The sequence below is a fragment of the Chinchilla lanigera genome, unplaced genomic scaffold (assembly GCF_000276665.1).
Source record: "Chinchilla lanigera isolate Chin_1 unplaced genomic scaffold, ChiLan1.0 scaffold00005, whole genome shotgun sequence".
NCBI lineage: Eukaryota > Metazoa > Chordata > Mammalia > Rodentia > Chinchillidae > Chinchilla > Chinchilla lanigera.
In genome coordinates, this window is record NW_004955406.1 from 15744544 (window position 1) to 15767361 (window position 22818).

A 22818-nucleotide genomic window follows, 5' to 3' on the forward strand; every position below is an offset into this window, starting at 1 on the left:
GACTTAACTTGGAGCCACGGCAAAATTGCTATTACAAGACAGCTAAAAATCTAACCAGTTTCATGAAAATGAAAGTTGAAATACATCATTATAAACATTACTTCTCAAAATAATATAAGCCCCTGTATTGGTGGTATAGTGGTGAGGATAGCTGCCTCTCAAAATAATATAAGCATCCTCTCTAGAAGCTTACCTATAAGCCTAGAGTATTCATAAGAATTCTCAGCTATAATTAATTATAGAGATCAATATTTGAAGTTAGCCAGTGGCTGAAATGGTATTAAAAAATCAGATGGTTTAGCTTGATAATTGATGTTAATAATTACTATTCTAATCAAGTCAAAGCTCTTTTGTAAAGAGCGAAATGTAAAGTGTAGTGCCTAATGGCTTACAATATAAAACAATATGAATGTGTCCTTTGTACATATGTATGTTTCATCACCCCAAATACCTACATAGTATGCTGCACATATCAAGGATTCACTAAGTGCATAGAAATTTAAACACCTACATGACACATAGTTATGGATTATTTGTGATATATTTTTATAAAACAGTTAATGATTAATTAATAACTTAGTGAGAAGGTTACTAAGCTGGAGATAATGAATAAAAAAAAAAAAAGCAGGAGGATCCATGTGAGTTTGAGGTCAGCCTGGACTACACAGTGAGTTTAAGACCAGCCTGAATTACAGAGCAAGACCTTATCTCAAAAAAAATTTTCTTTAATGACACACTGAGATGCTCAGTTTGTAGTTATTAATCTCCCATAATTTTATATAATTTTTACAAGAATTTCATTCATTTAAGTGTTATGATAGCACAATTCAGCAGATGTTCTTTCCAATAAAATATGACTACACAGCAATGCAATATTTATTTGTACAACAATCCTAATTGAACTGCTGCCTCAGCTCCCACTTGCTGTGCTATGGATTCTAACATAGTATAATTATGATACCAAGTTATCATCTATCCTAACTCAATTTATACTCACAGCCTCATGTCACTGAAAAAGAATTAATACTGTATCTGGTAAATGATAGTTATCAACACTGAATTCGCGTTTTCAACTTATAATGTTTTGAGTCTGAGAACTAAACTGAGAACCAGTTATATTATCCCTACTTTTCCTCCACCTTTAGACAAACATAGCAATTCAATCAACAAAGCAATAGCATATACTAATAAAAGTATGCCATTAAAAAATGCCATTAGAAAACTATTATTTTCTTTTTCTTTCTTTTCTTTTTTTTTTTTTTTTTTGGTCTTTTTGAGACAGGGTCTTGCTATGCAGTTCAGACTGGCCTTGAGCTCACTTATGCAGCTTAGACTGGTCTCAAAGTCAAACTCATAACGTTCCTCCTGCCTCATCCTCCCAAGTGCTGGGATTACAGGAATGTGCCACCACGCCCGGCCTCTAGTTTCTAATATAAAAACTTTAGACACTATCTATTAATAGTTCAAAGACATAGCTGGGAGAAAACTGACACATACATAAAAAAGTTATCTGTTAAAAGATCTGATATGATGGCCTAAAGAAATTAAAGCTATTACTTCTTCAGTTGTTACCTTGTTATTCAAAGTAGCACTCTCCATTTTTTACCAACACAGGTTATTATTTAGCTACATTTGCTCACTTTAGCTCTGATGCCAAAAACTTAACATTTTGTTTTGCTAGTATTTCAAATTTTGGTCATTTTTAAAAAATATACAGGGCTATCAAGGATCTTATAATATGCTTTTTTAATATTTTGAGGCATTGAGGTTTTAAAAGCTTAAGAACAAGATTTTAATAGAAATGCTGACAAAAGTATAAAGAATAATATTTCTAGTAAATTTCAATAAAAAGAAGACAAGCGCCTTTTAAAAACAAAGTACAGATACTTCTACATCACTGAAAATCAGCATGGAAGAACTTCTAAATACTGAAAACTCTCTACCTCTAATAGATTCAGTCATTATCTATTCCCAACAAGAAACATAATGAAACTCCAGAAACAGATCATGGAATAGTTCACAAGCACTGAGGTTTTCAGGTAGAAAGTTTTCCATAGTTAATTTCATGTGAATATCCTCTTATTTTACAATACAATATTTTAGCTGCTTTTATTATTCAGTTCAGTAACACAAACCAGAGTACAAAAGTTTAACAGTGATTTGTTAAACTGAAACAAAATCAAAGGTAAACAGATTAAATGAATTTATCTGCTTATACAATTAAATTCAAGAAAGAATTGTAAGATATCTTGCTACTATTACACAAAGTTTGTTTCTGCCATCTGCTACCAACAGTAATTACTAAAACCATTGGTTTATAAAAATTTATTGCAATGATAAATTCAATTTCACAGTATTTGTTTCTAATTTCAAAGTACACAAATAAATTTCCTTTGAAATGTAGTACATACTGCAGATTTATTTTAAACATGGAAATAAACTATTTTTCATTCACACTTTGAAATACTTCAAATGTTAAAGTTATTTATTTCAACTGATGAAAACATTAATTCATCTGTAGGAAGCTGGCTATACTCGCTGTCAAAAAGGGTTATCAGTCAAGTGATTACACAGCAAGTCAAGAGACGACACAAGACAGCTGATTAATATCTACCTCCAAAACAATGTGGCATAAGCAGTGCAAAGCCATCAATATACCCAAACAGTGAATACTATCAGTGTTCCTACAATCTGTCATATCATTTTTGCAATAAAATAGGTATTAACAAAGTGAATTAATATCCCTGAACACTACAATTTATGAAAAGCAATTATAAAGAGCAGTTATTGAGAGCATCATTCATTAAGGTGACAGCATACCTCAAAAGCAACAAGTTAAATGTAAAAGAAATGGAATCTATGGAGTTAGAAACTGAACATTTTAGTGAAATGAAATGCGACCTGTAAAGAACAGAAACACAAGTAAAGTCAATTAATAGTTGATGTCTTTCAGTACTACGAAAAAGAAAAGATTAGTGTCATTCAACTGACTTCCGTAAGAATGATACTAATAGTTAAAAGTCTATAAATAGTACTTACTATGTTACAGGTATTATTTTAAGCACTGCACATAAACTCAACTTAAAATCACCATTATATAAAGAAATCAAGGTATAGAGATGTTAAATAATTTGCCCAAGGTTATATCAGATAATTCAAATTCAAGAAATCTGTTTTGAGCCTATTTTCTCAGTCACTATGAAAAATTGTAATTTTTACAAAAACAATGGATTCTTCTTTAAAGAACAAAGCACAAGAAAGAAGAACAAAAAATAACATCACTATTTTACATATAATGATAATGAACAATAATTCAGTGTTCTGTAAAAGTTAAATATAAGGGATACAAAAATAAGGCAGCCTTATATGGTTTATGACTAGTAGGAAAGATTATACATAGTATAAGGAAATATCAAATGGTAAGATAAAATGTGTATAGGAATTCAGATGGCAACATTTCCTGAGGCCCACTAGAACAAAATAATGACACATATGTATTCTCAGCCATTAAATATACAGAGAACCTGTTACCTGCCAGATAGATACTAAGCTGGCTGATAAAAAAGCAAACATTCAAAGTCTTCCCTATAAGCAGTCAATGCTTTCAGTCTGTGTGCCTTATTACAGTTTTCCCTTGCACAAATAAGTATGTAGGAATTCCTATTTTTAGTCAAACACGAGGGATGACATTATACATTCATATTTATACCATGCTGTTTCTCTCTTCACCTAGTAGCTTCATTATCATTTCATATCAGTATATATTAAGGCTACTGCATTTCTCCCCAGTGGTTGCACAGAATACCATCTTATCAATGTAGGAAATTATTGAATCAGTCTACTAATAAATGACATATAGATTCTAGTCTTTTACTATTAAACAATGCTGCAATAAGTGTCACTTCCCACATATTCAAGAATGCCTTTAAATGTATATAACTAGAATGTGAAGTGTTAGATAAAAAATTGTATACATTTTATTACTCAGCAAAAGCCAAATCTCTCCCCACTTCTATGCACTAATCATTTCAATGTCTTCCCTAACTATTCTCTTTATTTTCTCATTCTAACTGAAACACAGCTCTCCCCTGCAAATATCTAAGTACTGCTTTCCCTGAACTCCTCCCACATGCCAGGTTCCAATACACCTGTAAGTGGAGTCAGTGTCCTCCTTGCTATGCCGAGCTTCTTCCAGACAATTTCCCTCTGAAATGTCCCAGGCCCTGTAAAGTATATTGTCCAAAACCTCACTCCTTCCTACTCCCATGCATTCCTGGAAATTTTAACCTTTAGCATACCGTCACTCTCTCCAACTCTATTCTTGCATTAATTCTTAATTATTTCAATAACCGTACAGATGATTACTCTAATATCATGACCAATTTCATGTCATGTCCTCAAAGATTTTTCATTCTTCCTATTTCTGCTCCACACATAACCACAGTCATATCCTAGACATTTTTATTACTAATAACTTTACCTCCTCTATAATCTCCACTTAATCTTCCAACGTAACATTTTCTGACAACCACTTCCATTCTTTTCAGTGGACTCTGTCTTCAGCAATCTTTTAAAGGCCATCATCTCTTATATATTCACATTCCTCTTTACATACAAATTCCCCCCTACCCCCCTGTACCGGGAATTGAACTCATGACCTTGTGCTTGCCAGGCAGGCGCCGTGCTGCTGAGCTAAATCCCCAGCCCCTTACATACAAATTATATGGCCAATAATTACAGCTCCCTCATATACAACTCTGCACTCTCACATTTTCAATCTCTTATTTTTTTGTACTTTCTTAGCTCAATTATAACCCCAGTTAAATCTCTCAAGCTACTCTGTACTTGAATTGGCACAAGTGAACACAGCTGGAGAAAGAACACACAACCATGTTCTCTGGTCTTCTTTTGAACTCTTAATCACTACCCTGAAATTGAGCACTCAACACTGTCCAGCTTCATGAAAAATTTCCCTTGTCTGCTTATTGTTTCACTGGCATAAAAGAAAGTTTCATAATTTGTTCATTCATCTCCAGCTTCCCCTGATCCTTTATAATCTCTCGGCAGATTACACTGCTCTCTGGTTTACTGAAAATATTCAAAGTACAAGAAGATCATTTCCAGAAGCTTCTACCACCACATCTTTATTTACCAGCATTTATATCAATATACTTTCACATACTTCTACTACTTGTCTTGTCTCTCTGGCTGAAAGATCTGTGTTCCAAGACTGGATCAAAATGTCGACCTATTTACACATCCCATTTTTGTTCGCCTACACAAGAATTACTTTGTGAATTCCCTTCCTTTCTTCTGCATCAGCTTTTCCATTTACTGTGGATTTCACACTTAAGTATCCCACATTTTGTCCCTTGCCTCTTTTTTATTTACATGAACTTCTTTAGGTGTTCTCATTTAGTTTCATGGTTTTAAATCTACACACTGATGACTGTCATGTACTTGTCTTCCGCCCCAGATCTCCCTCTACACCAGCACTCCCTGCCTATTTGACAGCTCCAATTTTAATCAGGCATCTGTCCTGAGTTTCTCAGTGCCCCGCCAAACACTTTTGTCATCTTGTTAATCAACCTCATCTGTCTTACTAAGTAACTTTTACAATAAATCTTTCTGCTCAATCATTAAAACATATCCAGAATCTAAACAGTACTCACCGACTTCTTACTTTATTTGAGGTGCTGTAACAAAATATGTTAAACTGGGCACCTTGAAACACAGAAATTTATTTCTCAGTTCTGGGGGCTGGAAGTGTTAAGATTAAGGTCCACATTTGTTGTCCACTTAAGGGCCTGCTTCTGATTCATATACAGTCTTCAATGGCAGAAAGGTGAGGGATTTCTCTGAAGTCCCTTTTATAAGGACACTAATTCCATTTATGAGGCCTTCATAACCCAGTTATTTACAAATACCCAGCCCAGTGTATGCACACCTGCCAAATATCCTCATACAGGAGATTAGGTTTCTACCTAAAAACTAGGGTCTGGAGAAGCAACATAAACATTTAGACTACAGCAAGGTAACTCTACCACCATTCTCACTGAAGTCACCATATTTTGTGTCTGCACTACTGCAGTAGGCTCTTTACTAGTATCTCTGCTTCTATATTTGACTTCTTTCTTACAGTTCTACAATCCATTCTCAATACAAGTAACTACCTTTCCATTGATTAAAAATCCTTTAATATCTTCATACATAACCTCATAAAAAAGGCCAAGTGATTATAAAATGCCTCATGCCTCCCCTCATTCGAAGGTTATTCTCCTTGGTAAATTTAAGATACAACAAACCTATTATCACCTCAGGGACACAGCAGATGACAGTCACTGAGCATGGAATAGTCTTTTCCCACTAGGCACACAGCATATTTCCTCTCTTACTTCAGGTCTTATCTCAAAGTTAAGATTCTCACTCTATCTTCTGCTTCCCAGCATTATGTTTTTCTGTTTTGTTTTTTCACGTAGGATTTTAAAATACTCTTATATTCTTACATTCTGTAGATCCTTTTAATACTTTGTCAGTTTATTTTTCCACATAAATACTGAATCCATATGAAATTTTCTCTAAAAATATAAGGACAGTCATATAAATCTTCATCTTTTCAGATAATTACCTAGGTATACCATTTTCTCCATCATCCAAAAATCAGGCAAAGGTTGAAAGTGGCTCCCAGGATTTAGTTTGCTGACCATTACTTTCAATTAATAGCCATACCTGATTTTATTTTACATGCACTAAATGGAAGTCACATTTTAAAGTCTGTGTATTTTTATCTGATTATTTTTATCAGCTGGTTTGTTTTGTTTTGAATCCCATAAAGCCACAAGAGCTGTCTTTAAAGTAATTGCTTAAAAAATTTACTTTCCTTTTCCCTCTGGCTATCAGTAAAGAACTGGAACAAATATATTGCCAACAGATTGTATCTTGAAACACTACAATGAATGTCAATGTTTACACTGGTAAAATGTCTTCGTCCTCAGAGCACTTAAAATTAAACCCACATCTTGAGGCCCTTAAAGATCACTATATTGATTACTGATTTTACCCATTTAAATTTAGAGAGGTTATAGTTTCTATTCACTTAATTTAGCAGTAGGTTCTTCATCTGTCTTGAACTACCTATTCTACGCATAGTATAACAGTATTCTGTGATGGATGGTGTTTATTAGAAAACTGTAGTAAACTAAAACTAACTTCTCATGTGAAAGATTAAAAATGATCTATTAGAGAAAAAACTAGTCTTGAAAAACAAAATATATTTTGGTCCACAAAACTATTGTGACATTTTGTCCTGCTTGAAGTATGTTTGTATTTAGTAAAAGTGGGATTCAACAGAGAACTATATGCAAACAAGTTTCAATTCTATACTTTTGAAACTGAAGCAGAAAATACATCTGATTTCACAGTTCCTGCCTCTGGTAGTACTTACCAAGAGATTAGGGAATCACTATTAAACTGTTAATGTCACTGTTATGATGCTTCACTAGGAAATAATAAAACTTTGATATAAGGACTATTTCATGCTACTGGGAACTAATCTGGAACAAAAATTTACAGTCTAGGAAAATTTCATCATGAATTATTTTTAAATTGTGTCCCCCAAATACCAGTTAACACGGTACTTAATCCAAAATCCATTTCATGTTTTCCTACAGGGACAAGCTGTCAAAAATACTGAAGAAAAATGGAAGGAAAAAAATGTGATTGGGACAGTTAATTTTGACTGTCAAATTGACTAGCTCAAGATGCCCAGGACATTAGTAAACCACACTTTTGAGTGTGTCATACAGCATGACCTCAGGGACTAGATCTGGTCCCTGGCCCCTTCCTCTCAGTGCACTTCTCCCCCTACTTCCATGAAGCAAGCACCTTTGTTCACTACACCCTTCTGCCATGTTGTTGCTGCCTTAGAGCTGAAACCTCTAAAATCATGAGCCAAAATAACGTTTCTGGAAGAAGTGAAACTGTCAATACTCACAGATGACATGATACTCTACACATAAGACCCCAAAAACTCCACCAAAAGCCTCATGGATTTAATACCCAAATTCAGTAGCATACCTGGATACAAAGTTAACACTCAAAAATCAATAGCATTCCTGTACACAAGTAACAAACGGACTGAGAGAGAAATTAGGGAAACCATACCTTTCATAATAGCATCTAAAAAGATGAAATACTTAGAAATCAATCTAACAAACGAAGTAAAAGATCTATACAATGAAAATTATAGTACTCTGAAAAAAGAGATTGAAAAGGATATCAGAAAATACAAAGATATTCCTTGCTCATGGATAGAGAGAACCAACATTGTGAAAATGGCCATACTCCCAAAATTGCTGTACAGATTCAATACAATCCCAATTAAAATACCATTAGTATACCTCACAGGTCTGGAGAAAACACTCCTAAAGTTCATCTGGAACCAGAAGAGGCCTAGAATAGCAAAAGCAATCTTGGGAAACAAAGGAAAGACAGGAGGCATCACAATCCTTGACTTGAAATTATCTTACAAAGCTACTGTGATAAAATCAGCATGGTACTGGCACAAAAACAGACCTGAAGATCAATAGAACAGATTAGAAGATACAGATACAACTATAAACACACTCAGTCACCTTATCTTCGACAAAGGGGCCAAACATGTTCAATGGAAGGAAGATAGCCTCTTTAATAAATGGTCCTGTAAAAACTGGCTTTCCATATGCTGAAGACTAAAACTAGACCCACGTCTTTCACCATGCACTAAATTAAAGTCACAATGGATCAAAGATCTAAACATTAAACCAGACACACTAAATTTATTAGAAGAGAAAGTAGGTAAAAATCTTGACAACATTGAGGTAGGCAGAGTCCATGAACAAAAACCAAACTGCATGGGAAATACTTCAAAGAATCAACAACTGGGATCTCATCTTACTGAAAAGTTTTTGCACATCTAAAGAAATCACCAAGAAAGTAAAAAGAAAACCCACAAATTGGGAAAAAATTTTAGCCAACTGTCCCTCAGACAAAGGACTTCTATCTAGGACATATAAAGAATTAAAAATAATCAGGGCCCCCCCCCAAATCCAAAGACCCAATCCAAAAATGAGCATCTGAGATGAATACACACTTCTCTAATGAAGAGATACTAATGGCGAGTAAATACATGAAAAAATGTTCAACATCATTAGTCATTCAAGAAATGCAAATTAAAACCACACTGAGATTCCTTCTCACCCCAGAAAGAATGGCTATCATCAAGAAATCAACCAATAACAAATACTGGAGAGGCCGTGGGGAGGAAGGAACCCTACTCCACTGCTGGTAGGAGTGTAGACTGGTGAAATCACTGTGGAAATCAATTTGGAGATTCCTCAAAAAACTAGGATTCGAAGTCCCATTTAACCGAGCTATTCCCCTTCTGGGTATTTTCCCAGAAGAATTAAAGACATCATACCACAATATATGTGCACCCATGTTTATAGCAGCACAATCTGTTATAGCTAAATCTTGGAAACAACCCAGATGCCCATCCACTGAGGGGATAAAAAAGTTGTGGTATTTTTATACAATGGAGTATTACTCAGCTATAAAGAAAGATAAACTTGAGGATTTTATAGGTAAATGGATGCAACTAGAGACCATACACATAAGTGAAATAAATTAGACCCACATATGTAAACAGCATATTGTCTCCTTGGTGTAAAAACCTGAAAGACTAGGTAAAACTCAAAATGTACAACAGATGATAAGAAAGGGAAAAAAATTGCTAAGGAAGGAATGACTGGGATGAGGGAAAGAAGAAAAAAGAAAGGCGGCAAAACATAAATATATATATATATGAACAGCTGCGATAACTGTATTGCTGATGTGTTATGGTATGGTGAAATGAACAGTCAATGCTTACAATTTTTCACGTTCTGATCAACTTTGCATATTTGTGTCTGATGGTCTGAGCAACTGATTTGAAGGTAACAATAAGCAATGGAATTACAATGATGAACTCCTACCATCTTGTCTAGTGAAATTCTGTATTATCTCTAATGTTTTATCGAAGAATTATTTTCTTATTTTCTTTAATGGTTTGAGTATTCTGTCATTCTTACATCTGGTAATCTGAGCAGTGTAGTTAAGGATAGCAATATGCAATTAACAACCACTGTTGATTTGTATTATTTTGTCCTGAGACCCTGTATCACTTTGAATGTTCTTGCTTTGATTTGTTGATGTTCGTCATACTGGTACGCTGCTACTGTTCTATTTTTTTTGTTTGTTTCTCATATACTAGTCTCTTTAAAATAAAAAAAAAAGTTAAAAAGAAACAAAAAACAAAAAAGAAAATAACCTTTCCTCCTTTGATCTGTTGGTGTAAGATGTTTTGTCCCAGCAACAGGAAAGCTGATCAGTACAAGGGCTTTTTTTTTTTTTTTTTTTGGGTTTTTTGGTTTTTCTCCGGTACCAGGAACCGAACTCACGACCTTGCGCTTGCCAGGCAAGCGCTTTTGCCGCTGAGCTAAATTCCCAGCCCCTTACAAGGGCTTTTAAACAGACAAATCTCTTTAATTCACATTACAGAAAAAAAAAAAAAAAACAACTCTCATTCTAACATTTATATAAAAATCGAAAGGACTTAGAATAGAGGATTTACTTGTTTCAAAGCTTGTTATAAAAACTATAATTTTCTTACTCTCTTTAATGGTTTGAGCAATCTTTCATTATTACATCTGATAATCTGAGCAATGTAGTTGAGGATAGCAATATGCAGTGTAACAACCACTGTTGATTTGTATTAAATTGTCTTCAGACCCTGTATCACTTTGAATTTTCCTGCTTTGATTTGTTTATGTTTGTGGTACTGGTATGCTGCTACTCTTCTAGTTTTTTGTTTGTTTTTATCTCAGGTACTACTCTCTTTAACACAAAAAATAAAAAAAAAATTACAGTAACTAATACAGTGTAGTACCAACCTACGAGCAGACATTCATGTACTATATAACAACCTTTGGGTTTAAAATGGACTGTAGTCCCATTAGATTATTCAACCTAGAGACATTACTGCCTTCTTTAGATTGTGTAAGTATGCTCTATAGACAAATGTCTTTCTCAGAACATATCCGTCTTTAAGGGATGCACGACTCTATATCAATACAACCGTGCAGAGAGTTAAGAGGATTCATAGGTCCGATTAATACATTTTAAACAAAGGTGTCAATAGAAAAAGGTTATCTTTTGAACAAACGATGCGTGGAACAAGTAGATATCCATATGGGGGAAAAATTGAACCTCAATCTTTACCACACAATCTGAACAAAACTGAACTGGAATTACAGAATTAAATTTAAAATCTAAAACTACTGAAATTAGGAAAGAAAGCACAGAAGAAAAATCTTCACAACTTTGGGGTAATTAAGCATTTCTACAGGACAGAAAAAATGTAAAAATTAAGTTAGGATTCATCAATACTATACTTGTGTTCTTTGAAAGACACTATTAAATAATTCAAAAGGAAAGCCACAAACTTAAAGAAAATGGTAGCATACATGTATCTGCAAAAGAACCTGTGTCTAGGACAAAGAATTCTCATAACTAAATAAGGGCAAGATCTGATATTTTAGTTATTCACAAAATACATTTGAACAGACAATTCACAAAAGACACACAAATGTCCACTGACTACCACTAATGTTAAAGGAAAAACACAGAAAAGTAACAAGGCTGATATTTAAATAACTGATACAATAAAAAGTGATAATGGCAAGAGTTACTGAGGACTTGTGATAATTAGAACTGCTGACTGGGATGACAAAATAACCCAAACACTTAGAAAAATAGTTCAGCAGTTTCTTAAAGTAATCAACACACCACCCTATCCTAACTATAAAACCCTGCAATTCTAATTTCTAATATTTACAAAAGAAAAAAGATAAACATGATCAAAATGAATATTCAAAAGCTTTACTAATAAGTCAGAAGTTTACTAATAATGGTCAAAAACTAAACATAACTCTAATGTCTATGAATACAGGGATAAATTATAGAATTATCTTAAAATGTAATACTACTCAATAAAAACTCAACAAGCTAGTAACGCAGCTGACATCTGAAAAACAAGGTGAACTAAATGAGCTAGACACAAAAAAGGTATTTCTTAAATTATGCAAATAACATAACTGCAAATTAATTTCTCACACACAGGCCAAAGCATGGGTTTTGTAACTTCAGATATCATCAACAAAATCACCTATTATTGCAGGTAAGGAAGATGGGAAAAGGAGAGAAACCTACGCCTAATGTTCCATTTTCGAAACACCCATTACAACGAAACAGTGAAATTTTTTTTCCTCAAATTCTTGTTGCTTGGACTTTTCTAGATAATATATGAATTTTATGAAAAACTTAAAAATCGTGATCTTTTGCATAAATGAATTAATACAACTGAGAATCACTGATGATGGAAAAGCATCCTGGTTTCAAGATTAGTATGATATAGCTAAGTCACCTCCCACACAGCAAGCTTCTGTCTTACTTCAGAGCACTTTCCAGCACTACTTGATAAAACAAACAAACCAACCCTTTAAGAACCAAATAGGAAACTCTGTGCTGAACAAACCAGAATTTGTTATAAGACATGTAGCTATGAGCCAGCCAATGATGGTGTACCTACTACAAGACTAATGGAGTGATAGGTTATTACTGTTAAGTAAGTAATGATGAAGCAAGTAAGAGTCACAAATAGATCAGAAAATATAACATAAGCCATTTCTAGAAACTAAACAAATTTAGGTCAAGAGTCGGCAAACTGTTTCTATAAAAAGGCCAGAGAAGCTTTGCAGTTATTTAATGCAACTTTTCAACTCCAAAACAATAATATGAAAGCTGCAATAGACAACAAGTAAAGGAATAAGCATATCTGTGGTTCCAATAAAACTTTAAGGAGATTGAAATCTGAGTCTCATAAAATTTTCATATGCCATTTACTATCCACTGCATTATTATAATCATATGCTATTCTTTCAATGTTTCAACCATTTAAAAATATTAAATCCATTTTTAGTTCACAGGCCATTCAAAAAAGGCGAGGGTCACATTTGGCTTATGGGACGTACTGTAGTTGTTTTTTTTTTTTTTTTGACATGGTTTCCTTATGTAGTCCAGGCTGATCTCAAACTTGTGGCAATCCTCCTACTTCAGGCTCCCAAGTGCTGGGATTACAAACGTGCGTCACCATGCCCAGGATGGTCATAGCCGCTAATTCTTGTACTAGGAAAAATGTGACTAATTTTTTCACTCAAAATGTTTCCATGTTTGTGGAAACCAATGCATAGTCTGAAACTTATAATTCCCAATGATTTAAAAAATTACAAAGTTCCAAATATTTTTCACATTTCATTTATACAATTAGACATACATTATTAAAAATACTTTAAAAGGCTAACACACTATAACAACAATATTTGGGACCTATTTGTATATTGCTCAAAAATACCAGTTTAGTAAACGTTAGAACTAAATTTTGAACTCCTGAGTGTAACTTGTCAAACATGGTACCTTTATTTACTTCCTTTGCATGAACAGCCTTGTCAACATTAGTTACCATGCTCTAGTACAACTCAATGATCTCTGCCTATTAAGACATATCAAACCACTTGACTTCATATTAAATGAACACATACTACTTTACTTTTTGAGTCTCTATTTGCAGTTTTATAATCTCCTTTCCTCTGCCAAAATGAGAGCTATTAGTTCTTCCTGGTATCCCTGTACCCATTATTACAACCTCTCTCCACTTTATAATTTGAAGAGATACAAACACAAAAGTAAGATTATAGAGGTGTACATAAAATCAGTCCACAGGCCTGATATAACCCAACAAGCTAGTAAGTTAGCCTTAGTTATTAACTTAAGGGCATTCATTTCATTCCAAAGCCTTTTTATTTTCCATGTAAACCCAGTTATTAATTATGTTTTTGTCAGATGAGACTACCAGAGATCGATTTCTGTACAGGTGAAGTGTTAGCATAGTAAGGAACTTTCTACTGGGAACAGTAGATACAGGAATTAATTCAGATAAAAGGGAAACATTTTAAAGAGTACATGTGGACAATTACTCTTGCAGAAAAGTTCTATATTACCTAAAAAGTTTTAAATGTCTCAAAATATCTAATGATAGAAACACAATAGAAATTACCATACTTATAGCAATAATAATCAATAGACGCTCTATCAAATACTCCACTAACAAGTCCATATCTACTGTTAGTTAACCCACATGCTTGCCTTCCCATAATGTACCACCCCTATACGGGAGTTCACAGTCCCAATCCTTTGCCTTGTCACTTCTCTTTAGATTTGTGCTGTTCTGTCCTAATGGTATAAAGACTCTGTGTCTAGCCATTTTGGGGAGTTTTTCTTTTATGAAACCTCTCACTCATGTCACATGAAACTGTTATCATCAAATAAACTTTCATGACTTTTTTCCAATCAATTTTTTGTCAGTTTACTTCACAGGCCTAGTTACTGAACTCATGAGGTTAGACGAGAAGTATTCTTCCCTTTCTTGATAAAGTGAAATCCTGTCACTAGGTTGGGCCTAAGGGTCCTGAGGCTAAAATAAGGAACATAATCCATAGTTTTAATACAAGTTTGCAGCTTTACTGACTTGTGTCACTGAAAAAGAATTTTCAGCAAGTACCAGTAAAGGAGACATGAGAAGGTTTATTATAGACAGTGGTACAGATGCATTCAAGAGCAGAGTGCGAATGCTCAGAGATGACGCACAACACTGCACAGTTGGGAACTGAGGATCTTTTATGTGCTTGGTGTGGTAAAAATCTGCGGAGTTCAATAATCTATAGTCTTAGTCTTGTCTAGTGGGTAGGGGAGGATGGTGTACCCAGAGCAGAATAATGGTCCATTCATATGGGAAATCCTAATTGCAATTACTAGAGAGGTTGACGCAGAAGAATCACATGTTCAAGGTTATCCCAGCAACTTACCAAGACCCTGTTTCAAAATGAAGTTTTTGAAAAGGGCTGGGGTATAATTCAGGACTGTAGCACATGCCTAACATTCATGAGGCCTTAAGTTTTATCTCCAGTACCACAGGGGGAAAAAAACATAAAGAACATATTCATTCAAATTTCCTTCTTAAATCCCTCAAAATTATTTACTATAAGCCTAATGGCCCATGTCTCGGTTACTTTTCTCTCGTTGCTGGGACAAAATACCTGATGCCCAAAATTAAGAAGGAAAGGTTTATTTCGCTTACAGATTGTGGAGTTTTCAGTTCATACTTGGCAGGTTACAAGGCAGAGTGGCACATGGCAGAGGGCTACAGCTCATGGCGGCAGAACACAGCAAAAGCAGCAAGCACACAAGGGAGGAATGGCCACAAGCAGCCTCTTCCCCTCCCTTACATATGCAAACTATCCACCCCAGGGCTGGTGTAGCTCTCACACCCATAATCAATCAAACTCTAAAAGCCTGCCCCATGACCGCATGAGGCTTTGGGGGACACACAGACACAAACCATAACAGCCCACTTCTATGTTCAGATGAGAGGTTCTGCAGCAAAGGAAGAAATACTGTAGGTTTCTTCTTAAAGATCCAGTTTTGGAAGTCAAACATCAGTATTAATTATTGGTGTCTATTTTATTGAAGAATTCAGTCTCACATTTCATCACAAATTTCTGTCACCAAAACTAACTATAACAACATTGAGTGAAACTATGATACTTTATTTGTTGCTAGTTTCCCTCTCACTGTTCAGCAACAGGGCAAATAAGTTACATGTGTGATTCATATGCTCTGCCACTGGATAGTAGGTTACCAGCTGATTCCCAATGCACCCCCTACCCAACTGGCCCACTGGCAAAAGGACTAAATATTTACATACACATGTAATCCAATTACAGCACACCACAATAACTTAGAAAAGTATAAATATACAATATTGTAATAATATATAAATGTCATACATTTATTCAAATCATAGAATATACAATACCTGGAGTGAACACTATTATAAAATATGGACTGTGTATGATATAAATCTGTCAAGGAGCTTTGTTAGGTGGAACAAATATACCACTCTGGTGGGGATGCTGATAATCAAAAAAGCTATAGGATAAGACTAGATAGGAAATCTCTGTTCCTCCCTCTGAATTTTGCTATGAACCTAAAACTGTTCTAATTAGTAAAATTCATTGAATGAGAAAAACTACAATCATTTCCTAAAAGTTAAAATTATAAAGATTTCATATTAGAAGTAGATTTCTTTTAAAGCTCTTAATCTAAGATAATGGTTCTCGAAGAATAGCCTCGGACCAGTCAGATTAGTATCAGACAGGAATCTGTGAGAAAACCAAACTCTTGGCCCCAGACAACACTGAAGAATCAGAAAATGTGGGTCAGGGGCCTTGAAATTTGTATTTTATCAAGCCCTGCAGATGATCCTGAAGCACTGCTCTAAGGACGTATCAGTGAATTGGAAAGGCAAGAATACTAACATTTATCTAGTATTTACAATGTGCCATACAGAAAGCAAGAATAATTTCCTGTAAATTTTCATTTCATCTCATTTAATTAAGAATAATTTAGCCTAATTCTAGCTGGATTAAATAACTAAAAGAAATAAAATTGCATTGTTTTCAACCACATAAAACTACTCATTCAGATTAAACCATCTAACCCCTATTTCAATTTAGGAACTGTACTCTAAAGAGTAACAAAGCCTTCTTCTATAAAGGTAGTCTATGCAACTGAATTCACATAAAATCCCTAGAAGTCTCTAAAAAGACTAATCAAGCACTATATTATATACCATTATAGCAAGTAAGTTAGCATTAATGAATGCCCCAATATTTTCTTCTCATGCATTTACTAATGCCTGATACACCACAATTTCAAAGATCTGAGCAAACAGATAAAAATGTTTTAAAATTTCCTAAGGTGAAGTATATAACATTTTTAACTAGAAAACCTACGTATGGTGTCATGGAATTCAAGAAGCAATCATCACTACTAAGTCTAAATTTCAGAACAATCCTTGTTGATGGTCACTGAAAATCTAAAGTAAAACAAAATGCAAACTCTGACATTACTGCTACATGTAAGAATGGTACAAGAATTACCTTCTTTTCTTTCTATTACTTGTCATTACTAATCTAAGATCATTAGGTAATTAAGACATACTTACACATAAGCCACCAATTTTCATACCATGTTGGGAATCTAATAGTTCAGATAATGTAAACAAATGCTGCCACCTTGTGGACCGACAGGTATGGTTTGAACCCTAAACAGAGTTTCTGGTTCAGCTTCTTGGCCTTTTGGATAAGATCAAGTGTAGCTTTTCTATCAGTGAGATCCTCACTATACAATAAATGTCCACATGAGATACATTTAATGCAATTCTACAGTAATAATAATTATTTTTCCTATGATGTAATACACCAAATTCAATATTATCAGTCTTCTCACTTTTTATCCTTTTCCTGAAAGAAATCCACTACATTTCCTATTTTAAGAAGAATTAAAAACCTTTAAAATTTATTAGCAATATTTTGCATATAAACGCAGACAGTCACCAGGGGTGTGAAGCTTACAAGCTCCATCATTTTTTGGCTATATCACCCTTCCTTTTACCTACTTGTTTTCTTACATACTGCCTAACAAACTCCAAGCTTTCACACCCCTGGTGATGAAATATTAATTCAACACAACTGAGAGAAAAGAATAGACATTAATGTGCAAGATGGACCAACTAAAGGTACTTTAAAATGTTTTAGCTGAAATATTTTAATGTAACTAACCTTACTTTGAATTATATTCCTAGTCTAAAATTTCAACTAGGCTTCCTAAGGGTAGTAAACTTTTACTTCAGAATTCTTAGTGCTTTGATATAAATATCTTATTATGGTCAAAATTTACTAATTTTTTTAAATCTATGATTACGCTTAAATATCATGCTTAGAATGGTTTTCAGATATAATGAAGAAAAGAATACGATTTATAACTAAAAGAGACTAATTTTAAAAAATCCCATATCTTGTAAGTAGAGATACTGCTTTTGTAATATGATGTTAAGAAGTTTTAATCTTGTGGCGCTTTTGTTTTCTGTCATCAAGGTACCAGGGCCTTCATATCCAGCTACATCCTTAGCCTCACTAAAATGCCCAAGCTGGACTCACACTTTTGATCTTCCCACTTCAACCTCCCAGAGTACTGAAAGTATAAGTGTGTGCCACCATGCTCAGCTTCTTTTTGTTTTAATTGATGAGAAAATAAAACAAATTCACAACTGTAAAAGACACTGATCAACATTACAAGAGAGCTATTATTTATGGTTTGTTTTATCTTGGGTATAATCATAGTTACATAAACACAGATAGGTATATACTGATATTTTTGCCATTTCCCATTCAAACTACGTGTCTGAAGGTTTAATCAATGTTACACATTCTTTTTTTTTTATTTTAAAAAGGAAAAAACCTAACAAAACAGCAGTTAATACTATTTCTTATCATAAAGGCACTAAAATAAGACTGTGCACTCTACTGATTCAAGTATCATGCCAACCCTCCTCACTGTTACACTCACCTTAGCGCACACTAGGTAGACAATGAATTCTATTAAACGAATTATGCAATTAAATGGACCCCAAAATATTCTTTATTTCTATATTTTACTCAATCTAGTGCTTAAACATACTGCCAAAATAAAAACAATTAAATGTATGATTTCTGTCTTATTCATTACTGAGCTAATGCATTCAAAGATTTCCCATAACAGTCCCTCTAGCTAAAGGCTTAGATTTCAAGATTTATCTTCATATACTTAAATAAAATTTTGGTTGTACAAGTGAAAATCATGCAAGGTTTTAGTAATATTATTATACAAGTTCAACTTGCCAAGGCTAGGGCGAAATTCAGTGGAAGACCCAACCAAAAACAGAAAAAAAGAAAAACTGAACTTGCTAAATTCCTGAGCTGCTTCAAAAATAACTTTTTAGAGTCCATTTATTCTAGAAAGTTTGAATATGAGCTAGCAACTGATGATACCACAGAAACACTGGTAAAAATTCTATATGTGACATGATCCTATAAATTTATACTGTTACTTTTTAAAAATTGAGATTCTTAAGTATGTGGGGTAAAAAAATATAGCATCTGAGATTTCCCTCAAAATATTGAAGTAAACAAAGTACAAACAAAAAGGTCAAATGAAGCAACTATAACAGGCTTAGTCACCACTGAATCTGAGTGATGGTTATATAAAGTATCCCATTCCCTCTACTTTTATGTATATTAGAAATTTTCATCAAAACTTATAAAAGGATGATGCTCAAAATGATGTTGAAGGGCCAGATATAGTGGTAGAGCCCTGTAGTCCCAGATACTTGGGAGGTTGATGCAGGACGACTGAAAGTCTGAAGGAAGCCTGGGAAATTTAAGTGAGACCCTGTCTTAAAATAAAATAAAAAGGACTGGGGATATAGCTCAGCTCTCCCTGGGTTCAGTCTCCAACAGCACCTCCTCAAAGGATGATAGTGAAGATAAATCAATAATAGCTTGACTAGAAACCCAAGTATCAGTAACTCAAAGAAAAAATAAAACTGGATTTTAAAATATGTTGATATATACTTAAAATATCATGCTATATGAAAAACCACAAGTAATTTTATCTAATCTTTAAAGATAAAAACAAAAATTTAAAGTTAAAAGTAGCTTAAATAGGGCACGGTAGTATACGCCTGTAATCCCAGCACTCAGGAGGCTGAGGCAGGAGGATTACTATGAATTCAATGCAAGCCTGAATTATATAGTCAGATCCTATCTCAGGAAACCAAAATATAAAAGCAAAAAAAACCCAAAAAAAACAAAGACAACAAAAAATGAAACAAAGCTTAAACATAAATTTAAAAAGCAAGAAGTATTTTGAACTGAATGACAATGTCACAAAAATGTGTCTCATGTATCTATCTAATGGCTAGTGCAATGTTCAGAGGTAGAAATTTATAGTGTATGGTATCTATAACAGAAAAAACTGGCTACCAACTCAACAACTTCAGTTTCTATGTTAAACAGTTAGCAAATAAGAACTAAATAAAACTAAAGAAAGCAGAAGAAATAAACAAAGGCAAAAGTCAATGAAACTAGAGGTGGAAATACAGAACATCAAAACCAAGAATTGATTCAATAAAAATGACAAACTTCTAAACCAGACTGTTCAGGAAAAAAGTAATCAGGGATAAGAAAGGAACATGATCATAGAATCTAAAAATAATAAAGGGATAACATGGGAATCTTAAGAATTCTGTTCCAATTAATTCAACAGTTCAAAAGACATGGACAAATTTCTTAAAAGATACAAAAAAAATTTTTTTGGTACCGGGACTCAAACTCACAACTTCATGTGTTTGCCACGCAAGCACTGTGCCGCTGAGCCATATCCTCAGCACCAAAAGATACAAAAAAATAAAAAACATTCAATGCATAAGAAATAGATAACCTGAAGAATCCTAAATCTCTTAAGAATGCTGAACTTGTCATTAGAATCTTCCTTGGAATGTTCCACTGGGAAGCTCGACAAAATATTTAAGGTAGAAAACATATCGATTCTACACAAATTTCACAATACTGAAAAGCAGGGAACATTTATGGGGACAGCATAATCTATCATGAAAACCAAATACACGTAAGAAAACAGATTTCAGTTCTATGAATGGATACTAAATGATTTCATCTTAGAGACAAAATTCAGGACTAAGGAGATTTATAAGATTGCTGAACACTACAATATTAAGAAATGGTAGGCAACTTGGCTTTAGAACCCAGGCTTTTAATGATATGTTTCTCAAATTCAAATAAATTTTAGGTATTTTTATGAAAGAAAACAGTAAAGAGCGTTCTTAGTACTTACCTAGAGACTATGCTGGAGCCATTATAAAGATCACTAGCATATGACAGTGTGGCCAAAGGTCGTACTGAATTGTATCGAGTAAATTTGGATAAGCATTCCTGAAACTCATCCAACTGACTTGCAGTTCGACTGTCATCTACATAAAAAACAAACACACAAAAAAATGAACTGTACTACACAATAAGCAATGACCAATATCCACAAAGTAAAAGCTACCTTATAAATACAAAAAACATTATTTAAAAAGATTTAGGAGACTAATATGCCCAGATTAGCTGAACTTTTGATTTTAATAAATCTCTAGCCATTATTTAAAAGGTTACCATTTCTTTCAACATCAGTAAGAACATAAATGAATTTACATTTTGAGCAAAATTTCCTTAGCAAAACAACAAAAGAACACTAGTGCAGAGACGTTAAAACATTTATAAACAAAAGTCTCTTATCAAAGAGTAGGGATAGGAAGAGGAATATATATATGACAGGGTATTCGTTACTTAAAAGGAACATATTTACAGGGATACATAGTTATGTCTGTTTATTGCCAAAACAAAATGTGGAACACATTTTAGATAAAAATTAGTTTTTAGATGGCATGCTGAGGCAGGAGGATCATCTTGAGTCTAAAGGCACTCTGGGGTACATAAGGAGACCCTTGTTGCAAAACACAAAAAACAAAACAAAAACAAATTTACATAATTTTTTTTCCACATAATACTCTGAAGTGTCTCCAATCTTATTACTAGAAGGAAATTGAAAAAGCAACGTGATTCTCAGAAACAAACTTAAAGAATGTTTGAAGTGGCTCTTATTTATTTCAAAGAGCACTTGCAAACAGGAAAAACAAAAGGTGCGGATTTATTTTTTCCTTCCCAAAGAATGGAAACAAACAAACAAAAAAACAGCATGCAAGTACTTTCTTTAGCTTTCTATTTCAAATGAGAAAAAAAAAATGTGTTTTAACACTGTCTTCATATCTTCTTCCTTATTCTATGCTCATCCAGTTTTTCAAGGTGAACTTTTTTGATTTCTTTCTTAAATGCCTACCCAGAAGGTAACAGTAGGTATAACAAAATTAAAATGAAAAATCATTAAGCTGAAAGAATTATATGATGCTATGATAAACGTATTTATTTGGAATATTAGGTTATCTTGAAAATGTACTGGTATGAAGAAATTTATCCAAAACATAAAAAAAACTAAACTTTTGTCCCTAACATTTTATAAATTTTACAAATTTTAACACTAAGCAAATTCACCTAACAACCCATACAAAAAGGGTCCAAATTAGCAATGCTTTCATTCTAATAACAGCAAAAGGAATAACCTAATTAGCATGCAACAGTAATGGTACTGAGATAAAACTGTTCCATAAAAATGGTTCTCAGGAAATTTAATAAATTATAAATAAAATGTAATTGATAAAGAGGAAAAAAAAGCCCAAACCATAAACTATACTTGAGAGTGATTTGGATGTAATAGTTAATTGATTCTTTTTATGTATAACTCTATTACTCTGAGTTTTTACTCTAATTTGAACACTGGAAAGACAGTTTGTTTAGAAATTGTTTTAATGTTAATTTATTCTTTCCCATTTTGACTTTAATTTCTGCACACATCATCAAGAATGTGTATTCTATTATATAATCCTTTGGAAGGATAAATGGATTTCTATCACACAAGCTGATCAATATTAACTTCTAAAGAAACTAAGAAGAAAACAAGCTTTCAATATCTGACATTACAGCAATCAGTGTTCACTTATTTACTTATGCAAAAGAAAGATTTTGTTTGGTTGTTTTTTTAAAGATCAACATCTACATATATCTGCTGGTATATCATCTCTCCTAAAGTGTTTTCAATGTCTCTTTTCTGTCTCCGAATGCTTTATAATTT

At 33.5% G+C, this 22818-nt stretch overlaps 1 protein-coding gene across 2 annotated transcripts in view; it reads right to left on the reverse strand.

Moving 5' to 3' along the window:
- Rfwd2 (ring finger and WD repeat domain 2, E3 ubiquitin protein ligase) overlaps window positions 1–22818 on the reverse strand; it is a gene marked incomplete at its 5' end in the record, with an annotated part of 196761 nt that overhangs the window by 81998 nt on the left and 91945 nt on the right. For both annotated transcript variants that reach the window (XM_013520966.1, XM_013520960.1), the window contains 1 exon segment: window positions 20923–21058. In XM_013520966.1, the coding sequence (XP_013376420.1) occupies window positions 20923–21058 (136 nt within the window).